Source organism: Melanerpes formicivorus, unplaced genomic scaffold (genome assembly GCF_026170545.1).
Source record: "Melanerpes formicivorus ecotype bairdi unplaced genomic scaffold, bMelFor1.0.p_v2 SCAF_6, whole genome shotgun sequence".
NCBI lineage: Eukaryota > Metazoa > Chordata > Aves > Piciformes > Picidae > Melanerpes > Melanerpes formicivorus.
The window spans coordinates 12,402,999-12,417,802 of NW_027142358.1; the positions used below are offsets into that span (position 1 = coordinate 12,402,999).

A 14,804-nucleotide genomic window follows, 5' to 3' on the forward strand; every position below is an offset into this window, starting at 1 on the left:
TGTCTAAAGTCTTCTTCATCACAGCCCCTCTGCAAGCTGAAGGCTGGAGAAGGAAGGCAGCACTACCCAGCCTCAGAGGAGCCACCAAGTCAGAGCTTGGCACTGCCCCAACCCAGAGCATCCCGGGAGTTCAGCCAAACTGCTGCTCATTAGGTTGCATGTGGCAATGCACCTTTCATCCAAAAAGAGAAACACATGCAATAGCAAGCAAGAACAGCCTGGAAACACCAGCAACAGCAGCTGTAGTAATGAGGTTACTTTCGAGCTTGTGCCAGCACTGTGGCAGCCCTAGGTGAGAGCACAGAACAGAACCCTTGACCCTTACCATGGACCCTTGCCAGCTGAACCATCAATCAGTGCTGTAGGTGGGTTGTGCAATTGCACCCAAGTGTATTTCGGCTTAGAGTCCAGATTGAGTAGAAGCACATAGGTATCACTCCATACCATGTCCCCAGGTGGAGCAATAGTATACCTGTTCACAATTAAATGAGCAGGCATTTCTGTTTTCTTCAGAAAGAGCAGAGCTTGTTGCTTCTATAAACATACTGGAGGGCCCATTGCCTATGACAAGCTCTTTGAGCTACTGGCTGCTCTTACTGTGGTCCTGGCACTCACACCTGTTCCAAATTCTTCTTTTATCACAGGTTTGGAGACTCCATGGACGTGCACATCTGTCACATGCTGTGCAGAGGAGGGAAGGCACTGCCTGGAACCCTGTGGGAAGATTAAAATCAATTGCTGATGGCGGTTGGTAGGGATCCAGAAGTACGTGGAGACCACTGTGCCAGTAATGAGAAGGAAAAATCTTTTAACTCTTGCTTGAACGATGTCCTGTTACAAGGATTGCAGGTTCACATTAAACCAAGACTGGAGAACTGCCACACAAGGGAAAGAATATAATTTTATTTTAAAAAATAATAATTTAGCACAAACAAACAGGATTCATTCCAGAGGTTTGATCAAAGCAGGAAGAACAATATTTACCCACAGAACTTAGACCAATTTCATTGTCTTGTAGATGATATTTTCAGTGCCCATCCCTGTCCACAGCTCTACTTCAGATCCTCACCTGCACATGAATCCTGACTCCTGGGGCTCTTGGTGACAAGACAGAGGAGAAATTGTATGTGCTGTACATGAAATGCTATTCCTACTGCCAGAGCCTCCACAGAAGATCAAAAAAAGACAGAAGAGCAACACCAGCATCTAAACTGATGTGCAATACAAAGGGAACAACTTACACTCCTCCCTGGAAGTCTACTTACCCATGCCCCATTCCCAGTATCCTGGCCAAATGCTTCCACCCATGCCTGAATTCGTGTCCCTGCCCACAGGCTCTGTACACAGAGGTGTACAGGCTTTTGCAATACCCCTCCTTCCCAGCTCTTTTCTCATCCAGACCTGCTGATCTTTTACCTCTCTCCATGCCTGCATGCTGTACATTTCTTGGCACAGCAGCAGTTTGTTTCACAGTGACAGGATGTGCCCTGGAACACACTGAGCCTCTACTGCAATTTCTTCTCTTCTGTGAAGTGGCCTTTCACGCAATTGCCGTTCTGATACACAGGGCTGGCCCCCTTCCTTCTGCACCACACCACAGATTTATAGAGGACAAATCCAATACCGGCCAGACAAAACAAGAGAAGAGCCAAGATGTCCAGGCAGAAGTACTCGTATAAGGAGAGATCGTAGACAGCAGGGCGAAGATAGGATGCCCCATCATGACGAAGGATGTACTCCAGCCAATACACTGTCCTGTTGAGAGCATGCATCGGTCTGTCCAGGTGCAAAGCTGAGATGAGCTTGGCTGCTTTTCTGTAGCTGCAAAGCAAGAAGTCAAGAAGTTATCTTTCTGACAGAAGCTTCATATCCAAGCAGTGGTCTGAGGTGTCCAGGGCTGTTTTCACATACCAAATGATACCTCAGGGGAATGCAATATTTCTTCCAAGAATCTCTTCATATATGCCTCTGAAAGCCATTCTGAAGGCAATTGTTAGCCATGGCAGCACAAAACAGAATGTACTTCACTTCATGCTTTGTTAACAAGACTGACAGTTCAGCTCTCAAATACGTGCTCAGTGGTTTCATGTGCATTGTGGTTTTCTGAAGGCAGTTTGCACCCAACGGCCTCACCTAGCATCAAGCAACAGCTGCACACCTGATGACTGGTCAAATCCTTCAAGGTACTGAGCTGTAACATCTTAACAACTTACAGTGGAGAAATTCTAATAAGTAATGCTCTCAGGCAGCATTTCAAACACTAGCAGTTAAAATTTTCCTGTTACAAAGTGGGACTCCTGTGTCACTGTTCTGCAGCAGATCTAGGAAAGAGCAGAGTATCTGGTTGTCAGACGGAGCAGGTGGAACATTACGTGCAGCCCACTCCACACTATGTTTCTGCAGAAAGCTCTTTGGACAAGACCAGAGAGACCTCAAAGTGAGGACCACATCTTAGGACATTGAGACATTAATGCATCTGGTCAGCTGAGCAATGCTTGCAAATCTGCTTGATCCAGCAGCCACCACAGGCTGTGGTAGAGGTCAATACAAGGACGTACTAGTCCCTACATACAGCCTGCACCAAGGAACAGCTTGATGCTTCTGGATGCCTCACCTGGGGTCAGAGATAACTGTGACAACAGCCTGGTAAAGATCCTCTTCTTTTACTCTGCTCCAGTCCATGAGGATACCCATGCCCTTTGCCTGCACTCTGGTCATGATGTCAAACTGGTCGCCATAGAAAGGGAATCCCACCACTGGCACACCATGATAAATTGCCTCAAATATCCCATTCATCCCACAGTGGCTGACAAAGGCTTTCACGTTGGGATGGCCTACAGGCAAAGAAACAGCAGCAGGTCAGCATCTTCCACAGTGAAACAGGGCTACTGGTGGCTTCCTCAACACCCAGCATGGATACACGCTCAGGGAAAACCAGGTATGCTGAGCAGAGAGAATGCTACCCCTTGGGAACACATCTGCCTTTTGGCAGTCCAGAGATTGCAACATAGCACCTGGAGGAGAAGGGAGATAGTGGCCAAGATGCATTTTTGACCAGGTGTTAGGTGAGGACCATGTTTTGAACAGATGAAACTGGCAACAAGCAACAGACTTAGGCCCAGTCAGGAGCTGTTGTCCTTGTATGCCTTTGCTGTGGTTTGGGCTAAACTCCAGGGATGCTGCTAGCAGCACACACAGACAGAGAGCCCAGCCTTACCTAGCAGGTCATTCTGGGGCAGCCACCCCATCATCAGTGTATTCTCACCCAGGTTTCTTGGCTTCTGCCCAAAGTATCTGTGGGAGGAGATAAAGGAGAGGGAAGAAAAGGAAAAGAAATATACAGAGAATAATTATACATTCAATCAGATCAAGACATGGCAAGTAAATTCTGTGTTTTGAGAGGGACACCACTCAACACTGATTTTCATCAAATTTGAGTTAAAAGGAATCCCATTCCCTCCTTACCTCCACACCACCCTCTGAGGGAGACGAGCAAAAGCCCCAGCCATCTTCTCCACCAAATCACTTGGAAGAGCTCGGATTCCAATGCCAAAGGAGACAACAACAACACCTGCATCTGCTGCCTCCACCCAAAGACGCAGACCCTATGGGCAAAACACACACAGCTGCCTTTGAGTCTTGTTGGAGAAAGGCCCTTCCCACTGTTGCCTCTGCCAGCAGAATGTTGTGAGAGGATGAAACCAAATTCACCAGGAGCACAAAACTACACTGTTTTCACCAGGCAATGATCTCTAAAACCACAGGGATTTCTGCATCCAGACAGCCAGAAATTACTTGAGCACCTCCTGGGCTTGGGAGCTTGCAGGGAGGTGTCCAAAACTTGCATCTCATAGTGTTACCTCCTCCTTGGGAGGCAACAATTGCATTGCTGAGTAATTGCACTCTTTGGCAAGGAGGGCTCTGAAAACACAGGGCACACACAGGAGCAGACAGAGCAGAGAAGGAAATAGGAGTAGAAAGAGAAAGGCTATTTTCCATCACCACTAAGGCAGGAGGCCTGTTAGGGTATCTAGCTGTAGGTTGATACAACAGGTGAAACATCATGCAGGCAGAGGTGGGGACACCTTGCTGGAGATTCTCCACAAACTCTCCAATGTTGAAGGCTCCTGGAGGCAGCAGAAGGTTTTGCCATCTTGCCAGGAAACCTCTACCCATCCTTGACAGCTACTTGAAGGTAGCAGATTTAGTCCATGATCACATTGCAGAGAAGTAGCTACAGCTCCAACAAAACCCACAGTTGTTTATCTTTCATTTAGAGGCTACCTGTAATGTCACATAAACAGCTAAGTATCTTGAACAGAATTCATGCATTTTTCAACCAGGGCCAGAAGGCTGGCGGGAGAAGAAATTGTCTATCACAGCTGCTAGGGAGCAAATACATATTATTCTCTTCTATGTCAGGCTGGGCTGACATATGGATTCTATCTTGCTTCAAGTTTCCCGTGTATCACATCAGGATTTCAGTTTTACTCTCTTGGAATATTTGTCCTTTGCTGTATGCTTGAGGGACTCAAACCAATCTATGCAGGAACGTGTAGAAAACCCTAAAAACCCAACAGCCAAAAGTCAAAAAACCCAACAAATTTTAATTTAGGGATTTTGTAGGTTGGTTTGTTTTGTGGTGGGTTATTTTGTGGTTTTTCTTTTTTTCCTTCATATCCTCTGAGCAGTACAACCACTAAAACTACTAAAGAAAAGAAAGTGCTGCTTTTACTTTCCTAAATAAAAATATGATGACTCAAACAGATAATGACATTATCCACTGTAATTGGGCCCTAAAGTTGCTAGGGAAGCATGGCTGATCACAAAAAGCTCTCACCAGCTCTCAAATACGTACCTGAGTCCTAATTAGAGGAATTTAAAATCATAGTGTTTCAACTGTAGGGAAATAAACACCTTAGTTATGTAACTCTACTCCAGTTTAGCTGGGAGATTCCTCAAGCTACCTCTAGAGTTACAGAGGCCCTCTTTTCTGCTAGTGTCCTGTAAAATGGACACAGATATGTCTACCAGCTAGCATGACAGCCATTGCCTGTTGTAGGGCTCCAGACTTATCTCCATCGTTTCCCCTTAGGCACTCTGGGATCTGTTCTGGAAGCTGTGAAGCACATGAGTAATGCCCCAGCAAACAACTCCCTTCTTTACAAGCCAGGCACGTATGCAGCCAGATTGACCAAGCTGGTGTTTTGCAAGAGCTGTGCGGCAGCCGCTCTGACGCAGCTTTTGGAGCACTCTACACAGGTTGCATTTTCTGCGTGCTGTGCCACATGGGAAAGGGTGATGTGCCACCATATGCATCTGGAGAACTTCAGTTCTAAAGGACCTGACCTCACTTTTTCCTTTTAACTTAGAAAAAAAATAGAATTAATTTCAATTAGAAAAAAATTGGACCCGTGGTTTCGGTTAAAGCTGCCATCAAAGATCCTGACAGGCCTCCAATAATTTGAAACTAGAATCTTTTGTCCATTATGTCACTGCTCAACTGTAATTATCCAGGTTTATTTCCCCTCAGTGTTTGTAGAAGTAGTAATGGAAGGAATGGCAGACAGGTCCTGTTCTGTTCCAACATCATCTTCATCTGGAGGCTTTAAGAGCTTGTGCCCTCTGAATTTATTGCTACGGATAGCTCTGAATTTATTATTAGAGATAGTGAAGTACTGGCCAGAGAAAGCCTCTGGGGTGACCAGAGAGTTTTCCCTTGGGGCTGAACCTTGAGAAAAAGGGGATGACGTAGGGTTTTGTATACTTTGGGATTCCACATTGAATTGCATGAAGGAACAAGCACAGCTCTCACTATGGGTTCTTAAGCCTACAAGCATGAGGGCAGAAATTCCCTGTGTGAGAAATTCAGAGGAAATTCTGACATAAATTGGTGATGAAGCAATGAAGACTAAGTGTTCTTCCCATTTCCGCTTCCAGTATCAGAACAAAGTAGTCATGATCAAGACCCAGGGACAAAGCTGCCAATTTAGGACTTCCACACACCATTTTACATGGAGAGTGAAGCCAAATCCCACTTCAGAGTGGACAACTTTATTCTACATCCTCACTGCAAACCACAGTCCTCAGTCTTCATTGTCTCTCTGCTGTACCCATGCGCAAAAACACATCAGCTTTCCAGGCTCATGGGGCTTCAGAGCTTTGACAAGGTTCTTCAAAATATTTACACTGAATACTCTCCAGGTTAATGTACAATCACAGCTCAAAGCTTTTCCACACTTACCACTGGAAGGGGCTTTGCAGGCTCAGCGAGGATCCCCCCTGTGAAAATTACATGGGGGAGTGTCGGGCGGGGAAAGTCCAACACCACATCATTACAGAGGAAGAAGAGACTAGTTCCATGGACAAGATCTAACATGGACGTCTTGGGCTCCACCCTGTGTTTCTCCATGAGGCGTTCAAACTTGGGCAGGATGACCAGCTTTGTAGCAATGCGAGTGATCATGTAGACTATGAGATTCCACGTCCTACCAAAGAAGCCCATCCTGTCTGTCATCAAAGAGTTGAACTCAGGGACGTAGGCAACAGGGGAAGTGGCACCAATTTCTGCTGGGAACCAGAAACCGGTGGAGATCACAGCATATTTGACATGAAGAATATGGGCCAGGATAAAGCCACACATCTCATTGGGGTCCACCAACAGCAGATCAAAGTGCTCATGCTGAAGTTTCTGCAGAAGGGTGGAGTTTCCCAGCACTAGGTCACAGTTTTCCAGGTACTTCTCCAAAAAGGAGAACATCTCCAAAGAGGTCATCTTCCCTTGGATGACACGTTTTATCTTCTCCTGCACCCAGGCATCTGCGCTTTCTGTGCTGAAGATACCCCAGTACCTCTGCAGGCGGAAGCCAGGCAGGTGCGTTTCTATATCCCGACCCTCATGCAGAAGCAGCACAGGATCGTGGCCCCGGTCAGTCAGTGCCTCTGCTACTCGCATGAAGACTCGCAAGTGGCTGTCAAAGACTATGGTGGGCATGATCAGCACCTTGGCACAGTGAGAGGACTTCACACTGAATGCAGCCACTAGGAAGAGAAAAGCAGCAGGGCATGGTAGCACCTTCATCATCTTCATTGCTGAAAGGAAAGAAACAAGCCATTAATATAGCACAAAATGCTTTGTCCTGAACTCGGGCAACTAACAGCCAGGACTGTAGCGGCAAGCCAGAAGCTCATGGGCTGAGCGAGAAGAACAATTTGGAGTTTATCACTGGAAAAACAAAATGAAACAAAACACAGAACAAAACCAGCCAAAACCCACAAACAAATGAACAAAACCAAACCAAAATAAAAAACACACCGGCAAAAAACAATGAAGAAGAAAAGTTACAGAAATAGTAGTAAAAAATAAACAGCCAAAGACAGATAGTGTACCAAGGGAGTTTTCCAGAAATTCAAACCTTCCTCTCTATGCTCCTAAGGTGCAAGAACTAGCATACCAACCTGCAGAAAATTAGAAAGGGAGAGTGGCTGGAGGAGATTGGCTGGGTCACAGCACCAGCAGAGACATTTGCCACTCAGTTCCCAGGTACCGCTACAGAACCAGTGTAGCTGGATTTAATTTCTGTTTCTGCCCAGACAGAACGGTTGGCTCCCTCTGAGCCCTTGATCTGCGTTCAGACTCACTGGGGGTCTGTAGAGCCTGATGTGAATGCTGAGAGACACGCTCCATCTTTGGTCCTTTCAAGTCTTGCAAGCCACCTTGCTCAGAACAGATGGAACTGGAGAAAGTCCAGGTCACATCAGGACACTCCAAAAGGAGCCACAGTCCCAAAGATCATAGCAGAAGTCTGCATGGCAGGCTGCTCTGCTGTGAATCAGCTGTAGGAGGATAGGGAGTCTCCAGGGAAAGGGGTGGGAAGGAAAACCAGGCACCATGATACAAATGCACAGGAAGGGGGCAGACCCAGCAAGCAGCTCTGAGATTGTGTGCAACACCTGTGACACACTGATGCCCCTTAGTCACACTCCTACAGCCATCATCCCATTCCTAGTTTGGTGAAACATGAAATGTTTCTCTTGTGTAAGGTATGTTGCCTCATCGCTGGAAGTGAACGCACCTCACCCACACCTTACATTATTTTGGGAGAAGAATTATGTGATAATTATTTGGGAATAGACAGAAGTGGAGCTCTGTCCTGAGGACCCAGTTCAGACATGCTAGGAAGGGAGGAGGGAAGAAATTACAATAGGAATACTTATTGGTGAATTTTGGATGGCCCCACCTGCTAAGCCCCAAGGGGGCTGTGGGGATGTAGTAGAGCAAAATTTGATATAAGATTTTCTGCCAGCCTCTCCACTATTGCTTGATCAATTAAGAGGGAGGAAAGTAAGTCATGGATAACATCCTGCTAAATACAGTCTTCAGACTCCCCTCAGCAGCTAGGTATCTCTGACCAAAGATAACAAGACAGACATCAGAATAGAAGTGCCATACTCCATCCTCCCACACTCATTGTTTTCCTGGCCCACATTGGGATGCAACATAAGGAAGAAGCAGAGAAGCCACTGGCTGAGACCCTCCTCTGTTTCAAAAGCAACTCCTACTAGTGCTTGGACTCCCACTCTCCCAACTCAGAGCCAAAAAGGTGGCTGTGTCTGCAGGAGTAATGAGAAAAACACATAGAATGCTATCGGACACCAAGAGGGTGGCTGGACCCAGAAAGCAAGAGCTCCAGAAGGATGAATACAAATGTAGTGGGCTGGAGAGAAGAGAGTAGAGCCCTGCAAGAAAAGTAAGGATCTACCCAGCATCCTACCTCCCTCCCTCCCAGGGGGAACAGGCTGATCCATGCCAGCAGTACTGGCCACTATGGAGCTACAGTCCACAAAGCTGGTCTAAGGTCTCAGCCTACTTGAGAAGCCCATGTGGGATTTTTATCTTGCTCAATACCAAAGAGGCTGAAGCATCTGGCTGACGAAATCAAGAGCACATGCAGCTTCCAGGAGAGAAAGGAAGAGGTAGCAGCTCTCTATTGCTGGCTTTCTTCAGCACTGCAGGAAGCTCAGGACAGGCTCCATGATAGGAACAGGTACAGGCTTGCCCTGGGGCACCTGGTAGGTCATACACATGCATGAATATATTGAGAATAGCAGGAGTGGTTTTATGTGTGGGGTGGAGTGTTTTCTCATTGGGCAACAAGTGAAAGGTGAAGAAACTGCAGATAAAAGGAATAATTATTTAGGGGAAAAAAATTGTCACCTGTCTCCAGCAAGGACCAAGGACCTACATGCCAAACATTACTGAGACCCTCAGATTTTGGCCTACCAAAATCCAAATGACAAATAAGCTGTCAATCTCAGGCCTGGAGCAGGTGCTGACACAGGTGATTTGCAAACTGCTTTTAGCTGCTTCATCCCTTCCAACAGGAGAAGCAATCCCTAAAGGTGCTGGCTCAGGAACCCCTTGTCCCTGCTCCAGCAACAAGGGAGGCTGTAAATCTTGCTAAGTGGTGAGAGGATGCCAGGCTGCAGGAACGGACCTTTTTGCCTACCCCAGCTCAATACCACTAGAGCTAATCTCTGCTCTGCTCCAACCAGGCACATCCTTGCTTTTTATAGTGCTCCTGGGGTATAATGAAGGCATAACTACAAGCTCAAAGAGCAGTTGTCTGCTCTCTGTCCCTTGTTAAATAAGTAGTCTCTGTTAGGATCTGAAGTTGATAGCAAAGGGGATAAAAAAAAAACCCTAGACCTTACGCACACAAGGGCCTAGATGAGGGAAGGCTCAAAATCCACGTCCTCACCTCCTTCCTTTACTTCTTGCCAACATTCAACAAAGCTTCCTGATGAGCTTTGCAGCAGGATCCTCCAGCAGGGGCAGGTGCTGTGGTCAGTGCAACACTATCTGCAGCATAGGGAGCTAAGCTACCTACACCTACTATTGGGCTCCAGGCAGGTGGTCTTCAAGAGAAACCTCCAAACCACTGGGCACAGAAATGAGATTCTGTGGGGAGGTGAATTCACAGCTTGCACCTCAGTAGAGATGCAAAATCCAAGTAAACAATAGATGCCACACAAGATCCAGAGCAGACAACACCACTTCCTAGTCTGTGGCCTAGAAATCCTGGGCTAGGGGCTAAATCAGACAAATAATGCAAGAAATAAAAGTGCCACTGCAAGAAGAAGGTTTGTAAAGAGAGAACAAACCAATCCCTGTTGTCATGACAAGTGCTTGGTAAAGCCAAGACAGCTGGCTGATTCACCAGGAGCAGAGCAATCCCCTGACATTTTGAGCCAAAAGTGGGGATTCAAGAAAACTATTTAAAAAGCCCATGCCACAGAGGCTTTAGGTTTCACTGCTGCAGTAGGCAGGGCAGGGCTGGCCACTCAGTAAGTGCCATGACCAGAGCCAGCTGCAGGAGGGCTAGGCAGGGGGAAATCCTCATTGACTGCCACTGCAGCAGCAGCAGCACACCCCTGTGTCTTGCACATCTGGCCACTCTCAGTTCCTGGGAGTTTGGTTTCAAAGTCACAGCAACTCACAGAAATTGAAATGGGAGACAGCAGAAATCAAGCAGAGAGACAACAATCTGTTTGACAGGGTATGACTTTGACATCAACTAAAATTACATCAATTTCACTTAACGAAGTGAACAGCTACAGCTCTAAAGACACATGTTTCTTGAATTCAGGTGCCTTTCATTAGATTGAAGTACTAATGCCTCTGACAGCAAGCAGGCTTGACAAAGGAGCCCACAAAGAGAGGACAGAGAAGAGGCTTTAAGTACAAGGGTCCTCCTGCTTATATCTCCTCTTGTCTTCCAGTGTTCTGTACTACCTAGTTCCTGCCTAGGACTTGGAAGCCCATATCCATAGGGCTGAATCATTTCCCCTCCTGTATCCTACTCTTTCTATATTTTTTTCTCACATTATGAAGAAATGTTTTCATTGGAAGCTAATCAAGACGTAACAAAGCAGCACAATTCATTTGAAGGCAGGAAAAGGCATCTTCAAATGGATACTCAAAATGTTTCAAGAAATAAGAAACTAAAGTTTGCCTCATCTGATGGTTATGATCCAGAATAAAACAGCCCCATCTGCTCCCATCAGACTGATGACAGTAAATCCAGTTGTGGCTAATTTATGGAAGCCAAAACCCAGTGCAACCAGGCAGGTATGCAGTTCTGAGAGCAATTCTGCTTTGCAGGAAGATGTCACACTACAAGCAGGAGCTTCTCAGGGGAAGGTTAAGTAAAACCCTAACAGATACAATGCTGCCTAAAGTAAATTTAATAAAGCATCTGTTGAAGCAGAGAAGTCTAACCCTCAGTTACATCCAATCCAGTCCTTGGTGGCCTTCTGTTCTCTGGATTTGGATTATCACAGCCTCCTGCTTCATCAGTCACCTGCATAAATAACACTAAAATAACAGTATTAATATTATGATATGCTAATATTAGTGTTGCAGTATACAAAACAATAAGCAAGAATAAAATCTCTGCTTCAAGTATTGGCCTCCCCAGGCAGCCTACAGCCCTGAGCTTTTCAAAATACTGTTCACACCCACAGTGAAGAGTGCTAAAAATGGGGTACCTCTCCATCATTTTTTTTCTTTTGCCATCTTCATGGTGATCAGGATGAAACACGAAGAATGAAGAAAGCCCAGATAATCTAAAGACCAGGTCAGCAGAAGAACAACTCACACTTTGCACCACGTTCTGTGCTGCTGCTTCTACACAATAGTATCAGAAGCACTCCGCTTATCTTCACCCATTTTGGACAAAGATGGATGTAGTCCCCAGTCAATTCCAAACTATTTGGACCTTAAGCATCCTTCCTGGCTCATGGAGGAAGTTCTACTTGTGAGGTGGGAACCCATGGACCAGCAGGAGATTGGCAGCACATAGGTCACAGCCACAAAATCACAGTAATAAAGAAAATACTGATCTATAACAACTGAGAAAAGAAATAAAGATCTGTATCTCAGCTTGTAAAGGCATTTGAAACTACACCTGTTTTCATGAATTTGAGCTGGGTGATGGTGTCAAGCATCTGCTTCCCAGTCTGGCCTCTCATCATACATTAAATCTGCTTAGGTTTTTCCCCCATTCCTTATCCATGTGCTTCCTGGTTGTCTTCTGAAAGGGACAGAGAGGGTTTGTTACACCATGGCTCTTCAGAGAGCCTTTTACCCTCACTTACATCATGGTTGCAAGACGATAGCAGCTGTGTGAGGCTGTGCTCCGTCTGAGCAGTGTCAGATTTACAGTGTGGAAGTGTTTCTAAACATTATTCGTTGTGTCTTGATGCAAGAGACAGAAAGACTTGGGGCCATTTCCATATATTGATACAAGCCATAAACCTTGAAGCGAGAGCACACAATAGTTCAGTGCACATTTTAAGAACGGGTTACATCTGTATGACTGTGAAGTTGAACAAGTTCTTGAGACTGCAGAGAAAACTGTAAAGATACAAGCAGAGTAAAGTTTAGACAAGTGTTTAAAGGGAGTGGGAAGGAAAAGTCTTCTATTTACTGCCCTGTCATTCCAGCTTCTATCTGCAGAGAAGCACCACATTAAAAAAAGAAAAAAAAAAAAAAGTCATTAAACATCCCAGAAGGTTGTGAAACCTTGTGTAGGAAGAACTGGGGATTGATAAAGTCCTGACAGACAAGTCTGATCACATATGACAGAATTACAGAAGCAGAGAAGCTAGAGGTGAGTCTTATCTTCAGTAAGACAATTGACGCCCTCACAGAAAAAAGCAAAACTCAAAACACCAAACCAAACAGCTCCTTGGCTCTGACCACAACAGAGGAATGAGACCTGGCTGAGCTGCCATAAAGAAGGGGCGAGGAGGGGTGCATAGGAAGAGGAGGCAGCACAGAAGGAAGACACTCCTGAGATCTAATCTCCTAGAGGAAGATGAAGCAAGTTACACAAAAGCGCTTTGAGCGTTTGTTCAGGTGCCAAGGCTCCGATCCTGTACAGCTGAGCAGATGCTTAATTCCTGCCCTTCAGTAGCCCCGCTGGTTACCGAGGTTGCTCCCACGCGTCCTGGCAGAGCCAGGGTCAAGTTGACAGCTGGGGACTCAAACTGTTTCCCTCTCTCCTTCCCAGCAGCAGGCAGGTGCTTCTGCCATTAGCTGACCAGGTTCAGTCCGGTCCCTCAGCATCCGTCCGCACCGCGACAGACTGCCGCCCGTGAGTGCTGCTGCTGCTGCTGCTGCTGCTGCTGCTGCTGCCGCCGCCCGCGCCCGCGGTTCCTGCCCACCCTCCAGCGCAGCCTTCCAACCCCGCTGTCACCGCCAGCACCCAGGGCCAGGAGCACCCTCCTGCTCGCATGGTAGCCAAGCAGAACGGCCGGTGGCGGGGCAGGCTCCGCAGCCCTCGGCTGCGCTCGGCTCGGCAGCGGAGAGCTCCCCAGCGTTGGCCATAGGTAGCCCGACAGGGAGGCGTCGCCGCCGCGGCGGGGCGAGGCGTGAGCAGTCCCGGCCGCAGCCGCCCCCGTATCGGCTCCTCTCAAACCACCCGTCCCAGACCCCTCTGCTGCCCTCGCCCGCCGGCACCGGTGCCGGCACCCACCTGCAGCAAGTCCTGCTGGCTGGGAGAGCGGCCCGAGTGGCGACGGCGGGAGCGGAGCAGCCGCCGCCCGCCTCCCCTTTCAGGCTGGCTGGCGGAGGGGGCGGGCGGGGCCGGGCGGTACAGCCCCGGCCCACGGGCCGCACCCACGGGCCGCCCCGCCCCGCCCCGCCCGGCCAGGCCAAGCCAAGCCAAGCCAAGCCAAGCGTTCAGCCGCACGCAGGTAGAGCGGACACCGGGGCACAAGAGAACCGCTCCGGTCGCTGGAGCGGGCGGGGAGGCAAAGCTTGTTGCTCTCACTTGTGTCTTCTGACAGCTCAGCGTGGCAAAAGGGTGTCAAAAGTATTGTTCCAGGGACTGGTGCTAGACCCTCTGCAGGCTCTGCCAGTCAGTAAGGACAAAGACCTGTACACGCAGCATGCAGGACAGCAACATGGAAAGGATGGCACAAAGGGGAATGGGGATACCAAGGACAGTAGTCTAGGGCAACCATATAGCTACAGCACATAGCAGAGCAGTATGTCCTCCTAGTCCAGCTCCAGCATTAACCACACAGCTTTGAGTCTTCTGAAGCATTCCTTCCCCCAGCACTTGTTGCACTTGCACAGGCAGCTGCTGATCTCTAGTAAGGGTAGTGACATTTTTTGCATCTGTTACCAAAACTTCAGTATTGCACCTTCTACAGCATCACATTCAGAGTGGAAGGCTGTAGCGCTGTTCGAGCAACTCACAGTTCAATCCAGTTGGTGATTCATGGCAACTTTCCCTCTACAGACATAGTACAAGGGGTAAAAACCCTAAGCATTACAGCACACAAGACCTCCGCCCAGCTGTACCTATTAATGGTTTCCCTGCAGACATGCTGCAGAGGAGGAAGAGATCTAAGGGGACACAAAAACTACTTAACCAGGTAGATGCACAATGTTTACATTATGTGTATTGTTTCTTATTTTCACAGCCTGATGCTACTTAAATTATATTGCCAGCTAACTCGGTAGCAGTATGAGAGGAGCTGACCAGATATTCTGGTGGGAAAGGACTCAAGCAGCCTCAGTTCATCTTGGTATAAGCAAATATTCTTCTAGTTTTATCCACATTTCTTGTGGACACTTGATGGCCAACTGCACAGGCCACCTTTCACTTCTGAAGATCTATTACATTCACATGAGCATATAACTAAGGAGACAAGATGTGGCTGTAGAAAGGTATAGAGACAGGGCTACATTATTCCCAGCCCTCATACTTTCCCTTTTTCCACCTGCTGTT

At 47.4% G+C, this 14,804-nt stretch overlaps 1 protein-coding gene across 1 annotated transcript; it reads right to left on the reverse strand.

Moving 5' to 3' along the window:
* Positions 1-883: 883 nt before the first annotated feature.
* Positions 884-13,633, reverse strand: LOC137441851 (2-hydroxyacylsphingosine 1-beta-galactosyltransferase-like). Its single transcript, XM_068139752.1, has 6 exons — positions 13,542-13,633; positions 6,245-7,092; positions 3,466-3,605; positions 3,218-3,294; positions 2,615-2,834; positions 884-1,821 (listed from the first exon to the last, which is right to left on the reverse strand). Exons 2-6 carry the CDS (start codon positions 7,088-7,090, stop codon positions 1,506-1,508), a joined length of 1,599 nt encoding a protein of 532 aa, XP_067995853.1. The 5' UTR covers positions 7,091-7,092; positions 13,542-13,633; the 3' UTR covers positions 884-1,505.
* Positions 13,634-14,804: the final 1,171 nt, after the last annotated feature.